Here is a 23941-nt window from a genome sequence, read left to right as displayed (position 1 = left end):
AAAAACACGTTGCCAAGACCAATGTCAAGGAGCCTACAGCCTATGATTTCTTCCAGGAGTTTTATGGTTTCAGGTCTTTGAGACTTTCATCCACTTTGAGTTAATTTTTGTGTAAGATTGTGGTCCAGTTGATGAAAGTAAAAGAAAAGAGTGAAAAAGTTGGCTTAAAGCTCAACATTCAGAAAACTAAGATTATGGCATCTGGTCCCATCACTTCATGACAAATAGATGGGGAAACAGTGGAAACAGTAGCTGACTTTATTTTTCTGGGCTCCAAAATCACTGCAGATGGTGACTGCAGACATGAAATTAAAAGATACTTACTCCTTGGAATGAAAGTTATGACCAACCTAGACAGCATACTGAAAAGCAGAGACATTACTTTGTCAACAAAGGTCCTTCTACACAAGGCAACGGTTTTTCCACTGGTCATGTATGGATGTGAGAGTTGGACTATAAAGAAAGCTGAGTGCTGAAGAATTGATGCTTTTGAACTGTGGTGTTGGAGAAGACTCTTGAGAGTCCCTTGGACTGCAAGGAGATCCGACCAGTCCATCCTAAAGGAGATCAGTCCTGAATATTCATTGGTAGAACTGATGCTGAAGCTGAAACTTCAATACTTTGGCCACCTGATGTGAAGAGCTGACTCATTTGAAAAGACCCTGATGCTGGGAAAGGTTGAAGGCAGGAGGAGAAGGGGACGACAGAGGATAAGATGATTGGATGGCATCACCAACTCAATGGAGATAGGTTTGGGTGGACTCCAGGAGTTGGTGATGGACAGGGAGGCCTGGCATGCTGCTGTTCATGGGGTCGCAAAGAGTTGGACACGACTGAACATTCTTTGGCAAGTGGCGTCCAGTTTGCCCAACACCTCACATTTATTGAGGAGTCTGTCCTTTCCCCACTGTATATTCTTGGCTCCTTTGTTGTAAATTAAGTGGCCATGTATGTAGGCCTGGGTTTATTTTGGGGCAGTCTTTTCCATTCCATTCATCTATGTATGTAATAAGTTATTTATAAATTCAACTCAGCAGTGACATATATAAAGCAATTAGACATTTGAACCTGACTGAATATTATGGAGATGTTACATTTCTTAGTTGAGATAATGGTATTATGGTTTTGTTTTGGGGGAAAAAAAGAATCCTTACCTTTTAGAGATTCCTATTGAAATATATGTGGATTAAATGATATGATATCTGGAATTGCTTCAAAATAACTCTGGAAGGGGCAAGTGGATAGGATTGTAGATGAAATAACATTAGTCATGAGTTAACAGTTATTGAGGCTGTATGTTAAGTATGTGGTGTGATATTCTATTTTTATATATGTATGAAAATTTCCATTCACATTACAAAAGCCAACAGATATATATTAATTTTCTATTATGTGCAAGATAGAGTACCCTGTACTGAGTACAACAGTACTGCTGTCCTTAGCAGAGTGATGCTTTCTAAGTGCAAAGGGCCCTGACCATTCTCTGCAGGGAGCCCAGTGTCTAGGGCACAGTGAGGGCACCGTGGCTGCTCAGTGCATCTACATGCTGAAACGCAGCCCGCACTCTGCTCCCTGAATGGCTGCTCTGTCTTCCCTTCCGAGGAGTGACTGACTGCTCTGGTATCACGCTCCACGAGCAAACCCTAGACCCCATGCTATGGAGCTGAAGGGAGGCAAAGTCCTGTTCACTTAGGAGTCAGGAAGGTGCTTCCATGGAGTTCATGGAAATTGATTTCGAGGCGCCCAAGACAAATGCATTCGCTGCATCCAAAACAACATTTCTAAGCAAAGCAAAATTGCTCCTTTAATTTAACATGAATTATTTCTTTCAGGAGCCTATTAATGGAGTTGCTAACAGTGAGAGGAATACCTCAAAAGATTGTGCGGGGTCATAGAACCTTCTTAGAACATAACCTAGCCCCCATCTGCTCCCTTGGAGCCTGTTTTTTCAGAGTCCAGCATAACATTATGCACAGAAGCGTGCTTTGCCTGGTGCTTTCTCATGAGGAAGAAGAGTAGATGGTATCCTAAGAAAAAGGAAAAGCAGAACGAGGAAATTATCCAAGGGAAATGTCAGGAATTCAGGGTGATGGATTGGTCCCATGGGTATGTTTGAGTGATTAGTTAACTCAGAGGCAGAGAGAAATCATGATTTTGAATGTCTGCATGCAGGTGTTAGTATAGTTGCCTCAGAAGGAGAAGAAAAAAGGATTAAAAAAAAAAGCTAGTCACATCTTGACTAGAAGAAGGCTCTTTTGAGAGCTCATCAATGTTACATTACAAACACCATTCAAATCTACCAAATGGGCCAGATGGCTGCTCAAATACTGCATGCTGCCAGCTGCCCATTGCTACAGATGAAGTCTTTTCTGCTGACGTTTGTGTAACCCACAAGCACATTATGAAGTGTTGATTCTTTTGATGCTGTTTAACATTTATGTGCCATCATAATTATAAACCATAAATATACATGACACCACGCAACAAATAAAATTGCCCAGCTTTCATTCTGCAAGGGGAGGAGGCTGTATTTATTACCTGGAAAGAGAGAATGTCTCGCACTCATATTCCATTCTTCATAAATGTCACTTCTCTCTCACTGGGAGCTTGATCTGCTTGCAGTATGCTCACCAAGCCTTATTCCTTCAAAACAGCACAGACTCCCGGCGCTAATATGTATCACTGAGCCTCAGGTTTAAAGCACGTCTGGACCAAAAGTCAGAGGGAGAAAATTCAGAAGGATCTAAATAGTTCTAAATGAAGCCAAACTATTCTATTTGACAACATCCCACAGGTTCTTTGGAGGTCACATAACGGGCAGGTGTACAGTGTAAAAGGAAGCTGGCAAATAGTAGTGAATCAGCTTCTTTCACATCAGACACTTTCTAGAGATGCATTTCTTTTTGCTTTGAAAGACGGCCGATTGAGTGCCATTCACCTGTTAGGAAGTGGCACTTTTATTTGTATCTGCATCTATAAAAACCAAATGTCTTTTTCCTCCACAAAAACCTGAGCATGTGTTTGAGAGAATGAGAAGCCAGGCAGGAGGTGGAGGGGAGGGCAAAAGCCCACACTGTTTGGTTAATCAATCACAAACCGTGAAGGAGTGGGCTGCAGTAGAAACCCCTCCCGAGGCAGGGGCACTTTCAGTCTCATCCGGGAAGACCTCTTTAGAACACAGCATTTTTATTTTAGGCCACAGAGCCCAGACAGCACGCTTCATGGCTCTATAAATACAAGACTCAGATGCTTACTGACATCCAGCTTTTCTTCTTTTTAACATGTAAACACATGAATGCTCCAAGTGAGTAAATATCTGTGCACTGAGTTTACAATCTTGTCTTTCAGAAATATCGACAGTACATGGCAGGACTTCTGGCTCCTCCTTATGGTGTTATGGAAACGGGCTCTAACAATGACAGTAAGTGAAAAATGTGAACACTTGTATCTAAAAATTTGTCGTGCGGTATGTGTTTTCATGTGACAAAAAAAAATCTGTCCAACACCAGCTTGACAGAATAAGTCTCCAGACTCTTTTGTGGATAAACAGACCCTCCAGCCCATTCTTGGGTTATTTTAAAAAATTGTTCCTACAATATAATTATGTGGCCTTAGCTGATAGAGGGAGGTATGCTCTGGTGCTAGTTGGAACTTCAGCATGCTTTCTCAAAGGACCTTCATCTTAAAGTATGGTTTGAGGGTTCTTTTAAAATGGGATTCATGAACTGTGCTTATCTCAGTCACATGTAGACACCTGAGTGCTCCACCTCTTGCTTATTTTGATGCTCTTAAGGAAAGAAGCAGCATGAATCATTCTTTATTCTTCTTAAATCGTGCTCTCTTCAAATTCCGAGCCTTTTGTAGGAGACCGGTCTCTGGCTGCTCATAAAAGAAAGAAAGTTTTTCTCTGTGATACTCTTTCCTAATGGGTGCCCACTAGGCTCAAAGTAATTTTGTGTCCCAAGTCTGTCTGTTCACGCATGTTGGAAACATCTTTTTAGCACTCAGTACTATCCCTGAGAGTTGCTTGTTGAGGCTCTGGGTCCCTTGACTTGGCTCTTGTCCGTGTATGTGTGAAAACGCAGCAAGCCCTGGGGTTTCTGATGCTGTAGCACTTCAGCGCTGACACACTGATGGATCAAGCAGTGCTTCCACTCCAAGCATCTCAGAGCGAGTCGCCCTCATGCCTTCTTGAATACCTCCTTGAATTCCCACTCTCGCTCAAACAGATCACTCTCTACAGGTGACCCTTCTCGCTTGATCAGGATCTGAAGTGAGCTCCCTTTCCCTCTGTTTCATGTTTCTGGGCAGCCTGTGCATTCTCCTTCTCAGTTTCTTTTCTGTCCTTGGAGAGGTGGATGTTGGAGGACAGATCTTTCTTTTCATTTCTTCTCCTGTTCTTGATTTTTCTCTTCTGGCTGATCTAGGGATGATCAGTAACCAAGTTGGAAATCCCAGTTGTGCTGTTTCCTAGCTGTGTGGCTTCTGGCAAGGCACTTAATGTCTCTGCACCTCAGTTTCCTCATAGGATGGTTTTGGAGACTGAAAGAAGCGCACGTGTCGAATGTTTAGAAGGGTGCATGCGTGTGTGCTCAGTCACCTCCAAGTCTTTGCAACCCCATGGTTTGTAGCCCACCAGGCTCCGCTATCCGTGGGATTTTCCCAGCAAGAATACAGGAGTGGGTTGCTCTTTCCTCCTCCTGGGGATCTTCCTGACCCAGGGACCAAATCCACATCTCCTGTTTCAGCAGGCAGATTTTTAACACCGTCCCACCTCGGAATCTCCATTTAGAAGGGCACTGGGCGTATAATAAGAACCCAAACGATGTGAACTACTATTTTCTCAACACCGGTGAATCTTTAACCCTTCAAAGTCTGACTTCCAACTCGAACCATCTAAATTCTCCAGTGACCAACCAATAACCAGACTCAGTCATTACTATTCCCCATTCTCTGTGACTGAGTAAGAGTTTCCATGTTCAGTCTCCATTCTCCCTTGGGTCCCATGCTTCACTGAATTATCCTGGTTTTCTCATGGCCACTTGTATTCTTGTCTCTTTCATGGGTACTTCTTCCCCTCATCTGGAAATTCAGTCACTACTCAAGTCCAGCCTTGGCTGTTTTTCTTTTTTTTCTCTATACTCTCCCCTCGATCGTTGCATCCTTTCTTGCAACTGATACAGATCCTTCCTGAAACCAGTACCTCCATTTGAGTCTTACAAAAGGCAGCCTAACTTTCCAAATGACTGCTGGTTTTCTTTCCACCAGGTCGTCCTGCTGATCTCATTCACTCACAGTGTCGATAATGGAGCACATGGTGATTCCCACAAACCGTCCTTCTGCTGAAAGCCTATTTCCATTAATAACTTCACTGTCCTCCCATATGAGGTGCTAGGCCTCCACTGTTTGGAGCCCTCTCTTCTCTCACCTCCACCCACTGAGGTTAATCACTGGTCTGTCCCTTGCTCCTTCCTCTCTACTGCTCATACTCTTTCCTTTCTCTCCCTGCTGCAACCCCCTGGCTGAGGGCCTCATCACCCTTGACCTGAGAGCAAAGATGGCTCAATGGCTGTGAATCTTCATTATTTCACCCTTGGTTTAACCTACACCTGACTTACACAGAACTTTTTCAATTTACTTTTTATTATGACAAATTTGAAACATACAGGATGATATAGTTAACACCTGTATTTTCATCACTTTGATTTAATTAATATTAAACTTTAATACTTGAATGTGATTATTATTAACTTGATAGGTATTTTCATATAATCATTTTGCCATATTTTCTTCTTCTAGTCATATATATACATTTCAGCAGACATTTTTGAAAATGTAGACTTTTCCATGCAAAAACCACACCATTATCACACCCAATTGCTGGCATGATTTTCCTTAATAACAGCCCCCACTGAATCCAAGTCCAAATTTCCCCAACTGAATGTCTTTGGACTTCAATCAAGGACCCATGTCATTGTCTCCGATTTCTATATCTTAAATGTCTTTTAATTTTGAAAAGTCCCTTCCTTTCTTTTTCTTGTTCATATCACTCTGTTGCTCTGAACCTTTAATGATGGTCCACTGCCAGTCATAGAAAGTGAAATTCCAAGACTGCTAATGCCTTAGCCCAACTTTCAAGTTCCTATATGTCCTGAGATCACCTTTTCAATATTATTTCTCTACAGATACCCTAATTTCTATCCACTCCAATATGATGATTTATACAACTGCATTTGTCTTATTAAACCTCCTAGAAAGTAAGCTTCTGTTACAACCTCACTCTGTTACAACCTGTATCTCCTCATTCTGTCAAATCTAGTCTTTTCAAGTGGTTGTTGGATGGGTGGAGGGATAAATGGCTAGATGGATTCAAGATGAATTTCTGAGTGCTGACATTGGGATACCCTTACTCTTTCTGAGAGATCTGGGAAGTGATGGCAAACATGTTCATTAATACTCTCTGCTTGAGAGAACCACCCTCTCCATCCCCTTGTTTTCTGTCAGAGCTTTAATGTCCTGATACTATGGGGGTCAAAGTTTAATTAGGGTATGTTTCCTAGTAATCTATTCCTTTCTTCCCTCTCCTGCTTACTGCTGCCTATTAGGATGGGCACTTGGTGCTTTTAATGCCAATATTTTAAGTCCTGTGTGGCTCCTTATTAAAAACATTGAGTGACTGAGTGTTAGTTGCTCAGTTCTGTCCAACTCTTTGTGACCCCATGGACTGTAGCCCGCCAGGCTCCTCTGTCCATGGAATTCTCCAGGCCAGAATACTGGAATGGGTAGCTGTTCCCTTCTGCAGGGGATCTTCCCAACCCAGCGATTGAACCCAGGTCTCCCACCTTGCAGACAGATTCTTTACGGTCTGAGCCAATGTTTGTAAATGAGTGAATGGATGAATGATTAACTTATTTGCTAAGAAGACTGAGACATCCCTGGAAACAGCCATTGCTGTGCTCACACCTGACTTGAAAGAAGCAAGAGTTGGCTGTGCCCAAGATAAAAATTGTGTGCTGGTAGTTTTTATGTGCAACTTGCCCCCAGGTTCAGATCCCTGAATGGTGTGAGGTGGTTTGCCTTGTAAAAATATAGCAATTGAAACTTAAGAGTTTGGTTTGTTTTTCTAAAATTCTGAGTGTTCTGGTTCTCAAGACAGAGGAATTAGTTGCTCACATGGTATAAAATAAGCAGGGATGAATTTTTACCTCTAGGAGAGTAAAGCATATGGTAGAAAAGCAAAATAAGCATGATATTTTGTTGTCTGGCACATAGCCCTGCTCTGATTCATTGATTTGTTTATGTTACAGATTTTCGTAGGTGCTGCTATTTTTCCAAGCAGCGTTATGTACATTTTTATGGACAGACAAATTGAAAACATCAAATTTTTACTTGGTTTGATTCAGCAAGGGATTTAATTTCCATTTTCCAAGCTGATCTTATAACTCATGTTCTTTCTCTCTTTCCTCTTCTAGGGATTCCTGACAAGGAGAACGTGAGTAACTACTCTCTCTCTCTGCCTAATTTCTAAAAACTGTCATAAGGTAAAAAAAATAATTGTGGTTACACTATCAACAAAGAGAGCTCTTTATCCATATTCAACAGAGTCATAAATATTTTTCTAATCTTATTCTGGCATCTTTGGGTGAGTCACTGTGAAATATGAAGGGGAGAAGGCCAATGGCTTTGACATGGTCATCACATGTCCTTGATATTAACTAGTACGAAGAAAGGTTATCCTAGAGGCAAACGTTGCTAAGTATTTCTTTCTCCCCTGATGCATACATGGCAGTAGAGCAAATCATTAGTTTAATGGCACATAGAAAATAAACTGTTTTTCCTTAATAGGAATATAAAATATGAAATTTGAGGCCAGTTGATTTTATAAATGCACCCAAATACATTAATGTTTCTCTTTGGAAGTTGAAAATAATGAATTATCTAATTGGTTAGGGCAAACAGGTAAGAGCCTAGGTGGTTTAGGATAAACCTTTTACCAAGAACCATTGCCAAGTACTCCTTCTAAGGCTGGTAGTGGTATAGTGGCATTGTCTTTGCATGCAAATAATAACATTAATAATATTAACTGGGATCTAAATTGAGACAACAACATGGGAGGGTTAATGTGGAAGTGTGTAAGGATTAACCTGAGGTGGTGCTTGGCAGTTCCAGGATGTATCAACTTACTGTGTACCTCAGTTGCTCTACCCAGTGGCAGTTATCACCCTTTTCTATTTTTTCCCCTGCTTTTGGTCCTGTGTCTGTGGTAATTTCAGACTATTTCTGTACTGCTTTTCAAAGGTCTGACTCTAGCTTTCTTTAGGTCTTCCTGTTTTCATAATGCTGGTTTTAAAGGCCTGGTGGGGAATTCTGACCCACTGCTGTACCACCACAAACTTGGGTTCAAGACCTACTAACAATATCACTTCAAATGTCACATCAAATCCTCATTGGTTGGGTTCAGCAGAGAACTGAAGTCCCTAGTTGTGGGGCTTTGTGCAAGCCTCTTGACTTCTATAAATATCCTTGCCTCGTCTTTAAAATGTGGATGTTGGTTGTAACTATCTTAAGAGGCCATCATGAATATTAAATATGATCTGTAGCAAGTATAGAGATTCATACAGTAGAGCTCAGTAAATGTGAAGACTGTTATAATAATTATTTTATCAAGTCTTATATCATTTACTACCTATTTTTCCTCCTCTGAAAAATATCCTACCCTTTATAAAGTAATTATCCTTTTACATCTTATGGCTGTCCTTAACCTTGAAAGACATTTGGTCCTGTTGAAAGCATCCATGGAGACATTTGGTCCATGCCAAAAAGACTTTGTTATTTGTCCTTTCCAAAATCACTTGTCATGGACCACATATGCTTATGTGCTTTTTTGGATATAACCAAATTTCAAGGACCTTTTGATGTGGACCAAGTGTCCAAAGGACATTTTTGACATAAACAAATGTCTCCTGCTGCTGCTAAGTCGCTTCAGTCATGTCCGACTCTGTGCAACCCCATAGACAGCAGCCCACCAGGCTCCCCTACCCCTTCTTAAAATACCTTTGTTCAGTGAACCTTTGTAATGGTATTTTGGTATTAAAAATATATCTTTGTGTGTTGAGTAAAGCTCTAGGTTCATGGAGAGTCTAAAAAATAGCCTTTAGACTCTAAAGTAATCGAACTTGGCATCATTTTGGACATGGATATTCCAAAGCACACTGTGACAAATAATATGTGGATCATGAGCTAAATAAAGATGCTAAAAGGGCCTGGTGCCTCCCCATCAAGGAACGTTCAGTGGTGTGGAGAGCACACCAGAATGGCCAGCCCCTAGGAGGTCTCAAATATTCTAAACTTCAAAGGGAAGCTCGGTCTCTCTTAGACACCCGGCGACCTTTAGGTTGGACCTCCCTGCAGTGGATCAACAGACACAGCGTTCTAAGTAGAGAGCCTACCAGCTGTCACGTATCTCACTTCATGACAAAAGAAGAATTTGAAGTTCACAGAAAGTCGGATACAAGGACTTTAACAGCATCTTGCCCGCAAAGATTTAAGGGGCTGGCCAGGCTATCTGCCCAGTAACTAGTCATCATACATGCTTATTTGTATTTGTTTGGGTCATTCTATGTCAAATTCTCTAGTAAAAGGAAGCATACTTTTCTCTATCAGTAAGTAGAGTGGATAGAATGTCACTGCTTGTTATTCAGAAAGCTCTCCAATGCCATCAGTCAAAATAAAGCAAATAAGATGAAAAACATTCATGAGTAGGGTTGAAGCTCTAGAAAGATAAAAGGAAGCCTAAGAGCCTTAAAGTGGTGTTAATTGAATTACTTCCTTTAAAAGAGACAAGTTGTATTCGGATGATTTCTTTTATCCTTTACCTTCTTTACATGTGGGGCAATATTATAGACCCTTTATGTTTCTCTAATAGCAATAATATGCCTGTGGACTGAAACAAAAGCACTTAGGCTATTGTCGCAGGGTCCAAACAGACTCTTTGTATAAAGAATATATTCTCTTTTCTAGCTCCTACTCTTGATTTTGTTAATCACCATGTTTAACTTTTAATCCAATATCAGACATCAGTAAGTGGTGTTTTTAGCTGCCTTGCCAGCTGTATTTTATTTTCAGACCCAGGCTTACCTTTCATAAAAAGAACTTTCTTATCACAAGTTGCACTTTTCATAGAAACAAATAGGCTGACAGCTAACTTGCTGGATTCCTTTGCTTACTGCTTACTATAATTAGTAGGAACATCATTCAGCTTTAGATCACACCAGATACTGGAACCTGTAAAATAATTGATAACAGTATTAGAAAAATGACCATTGAACTAATAAAGCAAGGAAGCTATTTTGGCGTGGTTGTAGTTGTTTGAGGCCTTTGGTTTTATAGATTCTTCTCTTTGATCTGTTTAAGTTTTATTTTTGTCTGTCGCCTGTAAGTGCCATACCTGGCTGACGATGTTTAACACAGAAGATAAAAATAACCACAATGAAAAGAAAGCTTTCTAGTTGAATGTTAGGGTTGCCCTTTGAAGAAATGAGCTTGTCTATAATATTTTCTGCTTAGATAGACTTTGTTGCTTATTGTGCTCCATTCTTTTGAGAGGCAACTGCTAAGGAGTTTTGTAGTTTTAGAAAGTTATACATTTCTTCCTCAGTATGGAAGGAACCAGAAAATAGACTCAGGAGGATATTAAGAAAAAATCCCATTTTCTGATTTACAAACATCTTGTTTCTAAAAGGATCATTTGAGATCTTCATGTTTTAGGCACTGACAGTGTGATTAGCAAGCTTCTTGTGAAGTATGCAAGGATACTTTCCCAATACAAACCACTATCAACTCAGAGCTCAAGGATTTCCCAAGGCCTGGAAGAAATGATGCCAGCAGTTAATAACAAGCAAGCCTGGGGGTCTTGCAAAACTATTTGGTAGGTCTCTTTTTAAGTAGATTACTTAAGCTTCCCAAACTTAAAAAAAAATCATGGGTTATTTATATGAAGAATACTTTTGGAAATTATTATAAAGATGTAAGCTTTTAAATGGCAAATGGTAAGGACATAGTTTACATGCTTTGTGAAAATTCTCATTAAGGAGAGGGCAGTAGAAGAATAAATAGCAAGTAACTATTAGGGTCAATAGGTTAGCAAGTTTAGGAATTTTTAGGAACTATAATAACATCTCTACTGTTGCTTTTCTTCAAGGTTAGAGAAAGCAAATCAGAGTGTTTTCCACCAATTAAATGACAGCATTTTATTTTAGCATTATAGATTGGCTGTGATTCTAGGCCAGATGAAGAGAAAGGAAATTGTGTATTCTTATACAAACTTAAAACATATTTAAAAAAAAAAAAATTTAAACTCCATAGAGAATTCCCTGGTGGTCCAGTGGTTAAGACTTCATGTTCCAATGCAGGGGTATAGGTTAGGTCCCTGTTCAGGGAACTAAGATCCCACATGCCTTACAGCCAAAAATCAAAACATAAAATGAACAATATTGTAACAAATTCAATAAAGACTTTTAAAATGGTTCACATTTTTTAAAAAATCTTTAAAAAATAAAAAAGATCCCATGTTGTTGTTATTCAGTTGCTAAGTCATGTCTGACTCTCTGTGAACCCATGGACTGCAGCATGCCAGGCTTCCCTGCCCTTCACCATCTCCCAGAGCTTGCTCAAACTCATGTCCATTGAGTCGGTGATGCTATCCAACCGTCTCATCTTCAGTCCCCTTCTCCTCCTGCCTTCAGTCTTTCCCAGCATCAGCGTCTTTTCCAATGAGTCAGTTCTTCACATCAGGGGACCAAAGTATTGGAGTTTCAGCTTCAGCACCAGTCCTTCCAATGAATATTCAGGGTAGATTTTTTTTTAGGATGGACTGGTTTGATCTCCTTGTTGTCCAAGACCTTCCAACTCCAGCTTTCAAACTGAATTCAAACCAATGGTATATGGTGGAACACAGTTTTAAAATCCTACTTTAAAACATGACTAGTAGGCTTTGGTTTTTCCAGTGGTCATGTATGGATGTGAGAGTTGGACTGTGAAGAAAGCTGAGTGCTGAAGAATTGATGCTTTTGAACTGTGGTGTTGGAGAAGACTCTTGAGTCCTTGGACTGCAAGGAGATCCAACCAGTCCATTTTGAAGGAGATCAGCCCTGGGTTTTCTTTGGAAGGAATGATGCTAAAGCTGAAACTCCAGCACTTTGGCCACCTCATGCAAAGAGTTGACTCATTGGAAAAGACTCTGATGCTGGGAGGGACTGGGGACAGGAGGAGAAGGGGATGACAGAGGATGAGATGGCTGGATGGCATCACCGACTCGATGGACGTGAGTTTGAGTGAACTCCGGGAGTTGGTGATGAACAGGGAGGCCTGGCGTGCTGCGATTCATGGGGTCGCAAAGAGTCGGACACGACTGAGCGACTGAACTGAACTGAACTGAGTACGCATCCAGAACTTATCAGGACACCTTGGCCAGAGCTCACAGCTTTGCCCTAGGAGCCATGTCTCTCTGTTCTAGGGTGAGAATGGTTTAACCAGCACTGGCGCACACTGAAGCAGTACACACATGACTAGCTGAGGCTGCGACGCCCTACGCAGGAGAGCAAACCAACCAAATGCTGAAAACAGGAAATCCCAAGCGCTCGTTTTCATTCTGAAGGACAAGTTGCTTATCACCAAAGTGAAAACTAGATTTAGCAGTATCGCTGGCCCCAAACTATGCATTGTGCAGTGTGTAAATACTCATTCCTTAGCTAGCCTATTAGAAAGCAGAGCTCAGTGAGCAAAGACTGACTTTGCACCACCTCCGGGGAAAAACAGCCTCTTAATGTCCAAGGTGCCAAGGACAACTTCAGTTCTTGGTCTCTGAAGAAATGTTTGTGTTTGTGAGTTATGTATTTTATGGGGCAGGAGGCCATTGCTCAATTTCTTTCTGCCGCTTATTCCATCTCTTCCTCTCCTCACACAAAAGCTGGTCCATGCTTTTCTCTTTCTCTCTGTCTAGCTTCTGCAGTGGTATCCTGATTGAATTTTTTTTTTCTCTTTTTAAATTTTATTGGAATAGAGTTGATTTACAATGCTGTGTTAGTTTCACGTGTGCATCAGAGTGATTCAGTTATACATCTATTCCTTCTTCTCAGATTCTTTTCTGTTAGAGGTTATCACAGAATATAGAGTTCCCTATATACAGGGAATGATGCAGTGTGCAGTAGAGTAGGTCCTTGTTGGTTACCTGTCTTATTTCCAGTAGCTGTGTGTGTGTTCATGCCTAGCTCCTGGTTTATCCCTCCCCCACCATGTTTGTCTCCCTATGGGTAAACATAAGTTTGTTTTTGATATCTATAAGTCTGTTTCTATTTCTGATTGAGTTTTTAAGATGATGTATTGTTGTCCTTCCTCTGCAGAGTAAATAGTTAATGCAGGGAACTCTCTGAGGATCTGATCTTCTGCTGTCAGTTAAGCCATGTGTTTGTAACCTCTGAATGTTCTCCCCAGTGCTCACAGGACTGGCTTGCTGTGAGTTTGCTTGATAAAAGGGTATCTTTTAGGATGTATTGAGGTGATGGTTCCTTATATATTTTAAACTTACTTTTGTAATATTATGAATGATATTTGGTGACTGATTCAGTGCTCTCATGTTAGTGTGTCTACATTTTTATGGAGCAGAGCTTTTGAATGCTGCAGTCATGCTAATGGTTTCCTAGGGCTGCCACTGAGTTACACCATGTAACCCTGCTTTGAATATGTTCTCAGTCTTTTCTGTAATCAGAATTTGACTTGAGCAAGATATCACAGAGAACCTGAGATGTGTTTAATGGTTGAAAGTAATAATCATTAAAGAATAAATAAATATCATAAAAGAAATGATATTTGCCAGTCTCTCCAGCCACCAGCCCCTGCCTGCTCTCCCTTCAACAAATGGCACGGCCTTGAGGGGAGGCTGCTCGGCGTGGGCTGTGCTGCTGAGAATTAGTTCCACTCTCTGCTGGGCAAGGAACATGATGTCATGTTGATAGTTAAGACACTACACTGCTGATTCCAGAGTTATGGGTGAGTACATCGCTGTCTTCAGAAATATCTTATCTTGTGCTGCAGGCAATTATATTCATCACCAGTGAAGTGAAGTGAAATCCATCAGTCGTATCCAACTCTTTGTGACCGCATGGACTGTAGCCTACCAGGCTCCTCTGTCCATGGGATTTTCCAGGCAAGAGTACTGGAGTGGGCTGCCATTTCCTTCTCCAGGGGATCTTCCTGACCCAGGGATCGAACCCGGGTCTCCCACACTGTAGGCAGACGCTTTACCCTAGTAACTGGGTGCTAATAGCATGTTATATCAATTGACTGTGAGACTAAAATATATATAGTATCATTTGTTTGGTGTACTTGAATTGTTATTATCCTTGTTTTGACAAACTGAAATCAAATTATTTGCAAAATATGTCTTAGGTTTAGGAGAGAAAATTCTAGTATTATCAGATTGGATAAACTAATCTAATGATTACCGATCATTTAGAATTTGGATTCTTTTCTAATAGTTATTGGGTGTCAAACATGTTCCCCTGAGTTGATAATATTAAAATACTCTATAGTTCTCTTTCAGTTACTTTACTTCAGTCACTCAGTCATGTCTGACTCTTTGCGACCCCATGGACTGCAGCATGCCAGGCTTCCTTGTCCATCACAAATTCCCAGAGCTTACTCAGACTTATGTCCATCGAGTTGGTGATGCCATCCTCTGTTATTCCCTTCTCCTCCTGCCCTCAATCTTTCCCAGCATCAGGATCTTTTCAAATGAGTCAGTTTTTCGCATCAGGTGGCCAAAGTATTGGAGTTTCAGCATCAGCGTCAGTCCTTCCAATGAATATTCAGGACTGATTTCCTTTAGCATGGACTGGTTGGATCTCCTTGCAGTCCAAAGGACTCTCAAGAGTCTTCTCCAGCACTACAATTCAAAAGCATCAATTCTTTTTTTTTTTAATTTAATTTTATTTTTAAACTTTACATAATTGTATTGGTTTTGCCAAATATCAAAATGAATCCGCCACAGGTATACATGTGTTCCCCATCCTGAACCCTCCTCCCTCCTCCCTCCCCATTCCATCCCTCTGGGTCGTCCCAGTGCACCAGCCCCAAGCATCCAGTATAGTGCATCGAGCCTGGACTGGCAACTCATTTCATACATGATATTTTACATGTTTCAATGCCATTCTCCCAAATCTTCCCACCCTCTCCCTCTCTCACAGAGTCCTTAAGACTGTTCTATACATCAGTGTCTCTTTTGCTGTCTCGTACACAAGGTTATTGTTACCATCTTTCTAAATTCCATATATATGCGTTAGTATACTGTATTGGTGTTTTTCTTTCTGGCTTACTTCACTCTGTATAATAGGCTCCAGTTTCATCCACCTTATTAGAACTGATTCAAATGTATTCTTTTAAATGGCTGAGTAATACTCCATTGTGTATATGTACCACAGCTTTCTTATCTATTCATCTGCTGATGGACATCTAGGTTGCTTCCATGTCCTGGCTATTATAAACAGTGCTGCGATGAACATTGGGGTACACGTGTCTCTTTCCCTTCTGGTTTCCTCAGTGTGTATGCCTGGTAGTGGGATTGCTGGATCATAAGGCAGTCCTATTTCCAGTTTTTTAAGGAATCTCCACACTGTTCTCCATAGTGGCTGTACTAGTTTGCATTCCCACCAACAGTGTAAGGGGGTTCCCTTTTCTCCACACCCTCTCCAGCATTTATTACTTGTAGACTTTTGGATCGCAGCCATTCTGACTGGTGTGAAATGGTACCTCATAGTGGTTTTGATTTGCATTTCTCTGATAATGAGTGATGTTGAGCATCTTTTCATGTGTTTGTGAGCCATCTGTATGTCTTCTTTGGAGAAATGTCTATTTAGTTCTTTGGCCCATTTTTTGATTGGGTCATTTATTTTTCTGGAGTTGAGCTGGAGGAATTGCTTATATATTCTCGAGATTAGTTGTTTGTCAGTTGCTTCATTTGCTATTATCTTCTCCCATTCTGAAGGCTGTCTTTTCACCTTGCTAATAGTTTCCTTTGATGTGCAGAAGCTTTTAAGGTTAATTAGGTCCCATTTGTTTATTTTTGCTTTTATTTCCAATATTCTGGGAGGTGGGTCATAGAGGATCCTGCTGTGATGTATGTTAGAGAATGTTTTGCCTATGTTCTCCTCTAGGAGTTTTATAGTTTCTGGTCTTACGTTTAGATCTTTAATCCATTTTGAGTTTATTTTTGTGTATGGTGTTAGAAAGTGTTCTAGTTTCATTCTTTTACAAGTGGTTGACCAGAGTTCCCAGCACCACTTGTTAAAGAGATTGTCTTTAATCCATTGTATATTCTTGCCTCCTTTGTCAAAGATAAGGTGTCCATATGTGTGTGGATTTATCTCTGGGCTTTCTATTTTGTTCCATTGATCTATATTTCTGTCTTTGTGCCAGTACCATACTGTCTTGATAACTGTGGCTTTGTAATAGAGCCTGAAGTCAGGTAGGTTGATTCCTCCAGTTCCCTTCTTCTTTCTCAAGATCGCTTTGGCTATTCGAGGTTTTTTGTATTTCCATACAAATTGTGAAATTATTTGTTCTAGCTCTGTGAAGAATGCTGTTGGTAGCTTGATAGGGATTGCATTGAATCTATAGATTGCTTTGGGTAGTATGCTCATTTTCACTATATTGATTCTTCCAACCCATGAACATGGTATATTTCTCCATCTGTTAGTGTCCTCTTTAATTTCTTTCACCAGTGTTTTATAGTTTTCTATATATAGGTCTTTAGTTTCTTTAGGTAGATATATTCCTAAGTATTTTATTCTTTCCGTTGCAATGGTGAATGGAATTGTTTCCCAAAAGCGTCAATTCTTTGGCGCTCAGCTCTCTTCGCAGTCCAACTCTCACATCCATACATGATCACTGGAAAAACCATAGCCTTGACTAGACGGACCTTTCTTGGCAAAGTAGTGTTTCTGCTTTTTAATATGCTATCTAGGTTGGTCATAACTTTCCTTCCAAGGAGTAAGCGTCTTTAAATTTCATGGCTGCAGTCACCATCTGCAGTGATTTTGGAGTCCAAGAAAATAAAGTCTGTTACTGTTTCCATTGTTTCTCCATCTATTTGCCTTGGAGTGATGGGGCCGGATGCCATGATCTTAGTTTTTTGAATGTTGAGTTTTAAGCCAACTTTTTCATTCTCCTCTTTCACTTTCATCAAGAGGCTCTTTAGTTCTTCTTTGCTTTCTGGCATAAGGGTGGTGTCATCTGCATATCTGAGATTATTGATATTTCTCCTGGCAATCTTGATTCCAGTTTGTGCTTCATCCAGCCCAGTATTTCTCATGATGTACTCTGCATATAAGTTAAATAAACAGGGTGACAATATACAGCCTTGATGTACTCCTTTCCCAATTTGGAACCAGTCCGTTGTTCCATGTCCAGTTCTAACTGTTGTTTCTTGACCTGCATACAGATTTCTCAAGAGGCAGGTCAGGTGGTCTGGTATTCCCATCTCTTTCAGAATTTTCCACAGTTTATTGTGATCCACACAATCAAAGGCTTTGGCATAGTCAATAAAGCAGAAGTAGGTGTTTTTCTGGAACTCTCTTGCTTTTTCCATGATCCAGCGGATGTTGGCAATTTGATCTCGGGTTCCTCTGCCTTTTCTAAATCCAGCTTGAACATCTGGAAGTTCACGGTTCACGTACTGTTGAAGCCTGGATTGGAGAATTTTGAGCATTACTTTGCTGTCATGTGAGATGAGTGCAATCGTGTGGTAGTTTGAACTTTCTTTGGCATTGCCTTTCTTTGGGATTGGAATGAAAACTGACCTTTTCCATTCCTGTGGCCACTGCTGAGTTTTCCAGGTTCACTGGCATATTGAGTGCAGCACTTTCACAGCATCACCTTTTAGGATTTGAAATAGCTCAACTGGAATTCCATCACCTCCACTAGCTTTGTTCGTAGTAATGCTTCCTAGACCCCACTTGACTTCACATTCCAGGATGTCTGGCTCTAGGTGAGTGATCACACCATCATGGTTATCTGGGTCATGAAGATCTTTTTTGTATAGTTCTTTTGTGTATTCTTGCCACCTCTTCTCAATATCTTCTGCTTCTGTTTGATCCATACCGTTTCTGTCCTTTATTGTGCCCATCTTTGCATGAAATGTTCCCTTGGTATCTCTAATTTTCTTCAAGAGATCTCTAGTCTTTCCCATTGTGTTGTTTTCCTCTATTTCTTTGATTTCCCAACAATCCTTTTGCTCTGGGTATCTGGGAATCACCATTTTATCCATGAGGAAACTGAGGGTCATAGTTCTCCTTACCTTTAGATAAAATTACACTATAGATAGATGTACATATATACACATGTGTACATTTACAGACATGTACAGCGGTATTATAAACTTATGTTTAATAATTTGCATTCTTTAGAATTCCTTGAAAAGAAAATTGTAACACCACTTTTAGTAATATGATCTGGCTTTGTTCAGAATTCTGATTTCCAGTTTCTATAAATGTGTAGATTCTCTTCAACTTTGTTTTATTTTCTGTTTTCCTTCAGTCAAAGAATGATTCAGAAATTCCCACAGAATGCCATCTAATTTTTTGAAAACCTTTCATTGAATGCATATGGATTGATCCATCCCAAGCCCCATGTGGGGCTCAGAAAATAAAGTGTGGCACTTCAGTGAGGTGCAGATGGATGGAGGCGGCATGTGAACACAGCAAGCACAGGGCCGTGCTGTGGGCACACGTGGTTGGGCGGGTGTGGCGTGAGGGCATGGCCTCAGAGGCTTGAGTCAAGTCCAGCTCTGCTGCTTGCTAATCAAGTGAAGGTGGCTATGTCAGTTCATAAGCTTTTACTCCTCGGTTTCCCCATTTACAGAGTGGGAGTTATAGCAATGTAGGAGTAGTAGGTGGAAGGCAGGGGGGCTTCCTGGAAGACTAGCGAAATGACACAAGCAAAGCACTCCGCCAGTAAGTTCTCTCAGGAGACATGAGGGGTCAGTGGGGTTCCCAGAAGGGGAGGGCTCAGGGCAGGCCTCCTGGAGGAGGAGGAAAAGCCTTCATGCCCTCTTGATGGAAAGTAGATGTTGCCCCCATAGAAGGGAAAGAAGAACATTGCATGAACAAAGGAAGAGAGTACCAGAACTTTTCAGAATCTTTTAAAATAAAAAACTTTTCATTATCTTAGACTCTCATTTGCTAGGAGACCTTGCCAAGTTGTCAGTATCTGGCTTCTAAGCTTCAGGCATTTCAGGGTTCCAACAAAGCACCATATTTTTTCCCGTAAAGGTTGATCTCTTTTAAATGTAGTTAGGGAATCAGCTTGAATTCCCCCCTATTTGTCCTTCCCAATATCATGCCTTCCTTTTAAAAATGACAGATCTAGAGCTGATGCTTTTGAAGCCCATTGTTCACTCTGATCTCCAGCTCCGTTTTTGCTATAATTGCCCAGTCAGTGCTCTCTGATTTCTGTGGTTCTCCTTTGTTTTTTTTTTCCCCCCTCTTCTCTTGAATGAATCACTCTACAAAGCTTTCTATTGAATTTTGACCTCTTTTTCCTTTTCCGGTTGTCAAGGTCACTTTAAATTTCATTCCAGTTCTCCTAAGTGCCAGCCACCCCCACCCAATTGGGTATCATTGTCAAGTTTAATAAGAATGCTTTTGATTCCATATTCAAGGCATTAATCAACATGTTAAATCTAGCAGCATTCAGCAGAGGACCTAACCTTGTGAAATTTAATTTGGTTTCTGCTAATTTATTTGCATACATTATAAAATTACCCCATCCAAACATGAAAAAGAAACTTAGGAAAGCATACCATGAAAATAACTAATAAAACAGGTGCAAAGTCATTAAATTTGCTTGCGTCTTGCTTTCTACTTATTTGTAGTTTGACAGAAAAGGAAGGGGAGAATTTTATTTGTCTCAGAAGACACTAGTATGACTGGATTCAATACTTGTTCATTGTTATAATCTGTGCCCTCAGAGGTATACTGACTTCTGTCCCTGACACTTAATAACCAGCAACACTCAACAAGTCTTAGGTCCATGACCCTCAGTTTCCTCATCGATAAAATGGTGATTCCCTGACACCCACAGCAAAAGGATTGTTGGGAGATCAAAAAAGATAACTCAGGGGGAGAATTCACAAACTTGACCACTGCCTGCAAATATAAAACATTACATCAAGCTTTCCTGAAACTTCATTCTAAACGAGATGAGACCCTTGTTCGTAACCTCAGCCTGGGGACATTATCCTAGTGTGGGGATCACTGAGGTTGTCTAGTGGGTTCTAGTTTGGGAGGAGACTGGGTCTGAGAAGCCTTATGAAGATGCTCTTGCATCCTGGTAGGACTTGGTCCAGTGCTTATTTCTGGGAAGACAGCAGGATGCCAAATGAAAAGTCATTCATCTTAATGTCCGTGTAACTTGGCTCAGCCAGGAGAAGGAACAATTCCCAAGTCACACCAAGCACTGATTTAGTGCTGCAATTTGATAGCCCAATCCCAAACAAAGTGAGGAAACCACACCCGAAGTTGACTGCAAAGATGAATAGGGTAGAGAGTAAGCGCTATAAGAGAGTAGAGAGTAAGATGATAAGCTGAAGAAGGCGCCTGGATTGTTTTGGGGCCCAGAGAGAATTATGGATGTCATCATGGCAGACTACCCAGCACCTTCCAGTTTTAGGGTATGTGAGCTTTTTAATATTATGTTTAGCCAATTCTTCTATTTAAATTGTCAAAAGATAACAATGTACAACCACCTAGAAAAAGAATTTGTAACATATTGCAAAAATGGCACTATCATTCAACAAGATATTCTTTTTACTGAAACAGGTAATGATCCCTCCCCTGATATGCACCTGTCCCCGCTCCCCCAGGTTCATATTTTGTGTGTTTTCTGTCTTTTTCTCTGTGCTCTCTGGTACATTCAGAAAAACACTTGGGCTCCCTCTGGTGGCCATTCCAATGTTTCTACATGTTTAACTTGACAGCTGAAGTTTTAGTTAACATGGCACAGAATGTGTGGATGAAAGTGGAAATATTAACAGTAAATGTTATTTTCTTTTGTAAGATGACTTGGAACTTGGGAACCTCCAATTAGCCAAAATATCCAACTCATTCATTCATCCATTCATTCACACATGTCTTCCAGTCTAATATGTTGTGGATAGTTTCACTTTTCTAAATGAAGGGGTATCTGGTCTGCAAGTCCTTAGAAAGACATTGAGTTCCAATTCTGTAAGTCAAACAGAGTTTCCCAAGAAGTGATTGTATTGAATAGCATGTTTTTATAGAATGATGGCTCTCTTTTAACTCAGAGTGAGAAAGATTTTGTTGCTTACTTTAAAAATATATGAATAAACTCTTCTTTAACAGTTGTCAATGTCGTACTCTTTCTTTTTCTCCTTTCAATCATATACCCGTTCTATTTACCCCATCGAATTTTATCCTATTGTAATGAATCTTTGTCCAGGCCTGTTTACTTTTTAATTATGCCAATATATTCGTCAATAAACAGATTTAGCTACACTAACAAAGACCCAAACATAAGTAAGTGAAGTGAGTGAAGTCGCTCAGTCGTGTCCGACTCTTTGCGACACCATGGACTGTAGCCTACCAGGCTCCTCAGTCCATGGGACCCAAACATAACAGTGTCTAAAATAGAAGATAATTTTCCTTCTTAAGTGTCAAAATGTGAGCTGTCCAGGATTCATGTTGCACCTGTATGTTGTAATGTACTTTTGTGACTGAAAGTCTCTGTTGATCGTCCTCTATACTTTGATGTATCAAAAATAAGTATATAAGTTTAAATCTTGGTGTTTTAAAATTTCTAATGCCCGTACGTCTCCTTTAAAATTTTTATTTTCAATTTAGTAATAATCGTAGTAGACAATTGCTAAAACAAAATAAATATTTTATATATTTTTAGAAATCATTATTAAATATTAAAGTAAATTATAACTGGAAATGCATTAATGAATGATGGGTGCTTCCTAAAAATGAATTTGTTATCTATAGGCAGCAAGGGGTCAACATCAATTGTACTCCACTTCTTGGTTTTTAGATATGTAAACATAAATAAGCAGAGGGAATGGAAATAGTTTTAAATAGCAATGTCACTAAATTCTTTGACTCCTAGGCAGCTAGCGTGGTACCTCATGGAGAGAGAGAGATTGTGGTTACACTGGAGGCTGTGGCAAGTGTGGCAATTCTGGGTAGATTTTGAAAACGGAGTCAGATTTTCTAATGAGTTAAAAGTGAAGTGAGAGAGGAGGGGAGAAGTCAGGGATGACTTCAGGGTTCTTGGCCCCACCTCGCAGAAGGATGCAGCTCAAACAACTAAGAAAGGAAAGACTGAAGATGAAGTGAATTTGGAGACCTAGTTTGAAGGTCATTATATTAGACAGTATGCAGGAATGAGGTGTGATTAGGCTTTTGTACTATACCCCTATCCAGTCAACAGTTAATGATAATAAATATTAGAGAGTGATAATCAGATTTGATTTGGGGTATATTTATACTGAGTAGCATATGCCTAGGGCATGAATAAAGTTAGAATGTATCTGAAGAATGAAAAATAAGACAAAAATAAGCAAGAATTGTATTAGGGTTGGCTCTCCCCACCCCTGTTGTATTTTGTAGATTTTTAAGAGAATTTGTGTTTGTAAGCAAATTTTGTATATAACTGCAGGTATTACCTTTCAAACAGAAGGTTAATAACAGATTGATTTATGGAATATTGTCAAGTAGAAATAGTAAATGAATCAAGCTAACAAAGTGTGACTTAATTGACATCCTCAGGGACCCACTTTAATGAATAGGTAGAGGGATATTATTTGTAACTTAGCCCACAAATTATTTCTATATGATTTAAATGGCTGTGACCTGCTTGAAACAATTTGTTAATTAGTTTAATCATTCTCTTTATAGTTTCTTATATTACTAAATGGGTTAACAGCCCCCTTTTTCTTAACTAAATTAATTTTTCTAGCCTAGCCACAAATTTCCAATTAAGTTTGAGGGAATGAAGTAATTCCATAATAGGGGCAAAATGATCATATTGAATTCTTTTAAAATCAACACTTATTAAGTGCCTACTATGTGCCACGCAGATACATACTTTGATTCTGGAGATAAAGTCCAATAAAACCAATTCTTGACCTCAAAAAGCAAACAGCCTAACAGTTTAAACTGCCTAGGACACAGATGAGTAAAGGAATAATTATATCAGAATGTAGTACTGAGAGAGATTGGAGTTAAGTGCCAAAATAATGCGCAGGTTGTAAGAACCGTGTCACTTGAACCCAAAGGATTTCTGTGAAAGTGTCATTATTTACCACTGTGAATGTTTTCCTTCCTAATAGAATACAGTTACTAAGTTACTGTATAACTTGAGACTGTGGAGGATACAGGCAGTAGGAACCCATTTTAAGCCACTTTAAAAGTAAAGTCCACAGGAATAGCAGGTGTGGCACTGACCTCAGGATAACAGAAGCCAGAGACTGCTTCCACTTCTCCAGCCTGGAAACATGGCCACCAAGAATTCCTGGGGTTTCCCCAGCCGTTGCTGTTAGAAAACCTTGGGGAAGGACACGGGCATGTGATCCCTCTACCCCAACATTGAGTCAGTGAGGGTGAGATACCACTGTGGGCTCAGCTCTGACCATGGGGATGTCTGTGTGTGGAAGAACGGGGGACAGGAAATAGTAGCTGTTCACTATCCCGCCCAAGTGAGCACATTCAGCTGACTGCTAGAAAAAAATCAGCCCCCTTCCTCTGGTGTACTCAGATAACATCATAATGCAATCAATACCTCATTTGAGGGTTAGTCTTCATTCCTTGTTTATGAAGAAATAGGACAGAAGCTGTTATGAGAATAATGTTGACATTACATTTTGCAATAG

General features: G+C 40.1%; 1 protein-coding gene and 1 long non-coding RNA gene across 9 annotated transcripts in view; one reads left to right on the top strand and one right to left on the bottom strand.

Annotated features, from left to right (window-relative positions):
• The window catches only part of RAPGEF4 (Rap guanine nucleotide exchange factor 4), a 334349-nt gene that overhangs the window by 175923 nt on the left and 134485 nt on the right, over positions 1-23941 (top strand). For 7 of the 8 annotated variants that reach the window (XM_025274782.3, XM_025274777.3, XM_044933735.2 and 4 more), the window contains 2 exons: positions 3349-3421; positions 7473-7492. In XM_025274782.3, the coding sequence (XP_025130567.2) occupies positions 3349-3421; positions 7473-7492 (93 nt within the window). Of the gene's footprint in view, positions 1-3348; positions 3422-7472; positions 7493-23941 lie in introns of those variants that run through there. The other variant, XM_025274820.3, reaches the window with a different exon arrangement.
• Positions 1146-23650, bottom strand: LOC123330968. The gene is made up of 3 exons (XR_006547339.2): positions 23517-23650; positions 10138-10284; positions 1146-2706 (listed from the first exon to the last, which is right to left on the bottom strand). It is a non-coding gene; the product is annotated as an uncharacterized LOC123330968 (long non-coding RNA).

Source organism: Bubalus bubalis, chromosome 2, assembly GCF_019923935.1.
Source record: "Bubalus bubalis isolate 160015118507 breed Murrah chromosome 2, NDDB_SH_1, whole genome shotgun sequence".
NCBI classification, from domain to species: domain Eukaryota; kingdom Metazoa; phylum Chordata; class Mammalia; order Artiodactyla; family Bovidae; genus Bubalus; species Bubalus bubalis.
This window is presented reverse-complemented; position numbering and strand designations above follow the sequence as displayed.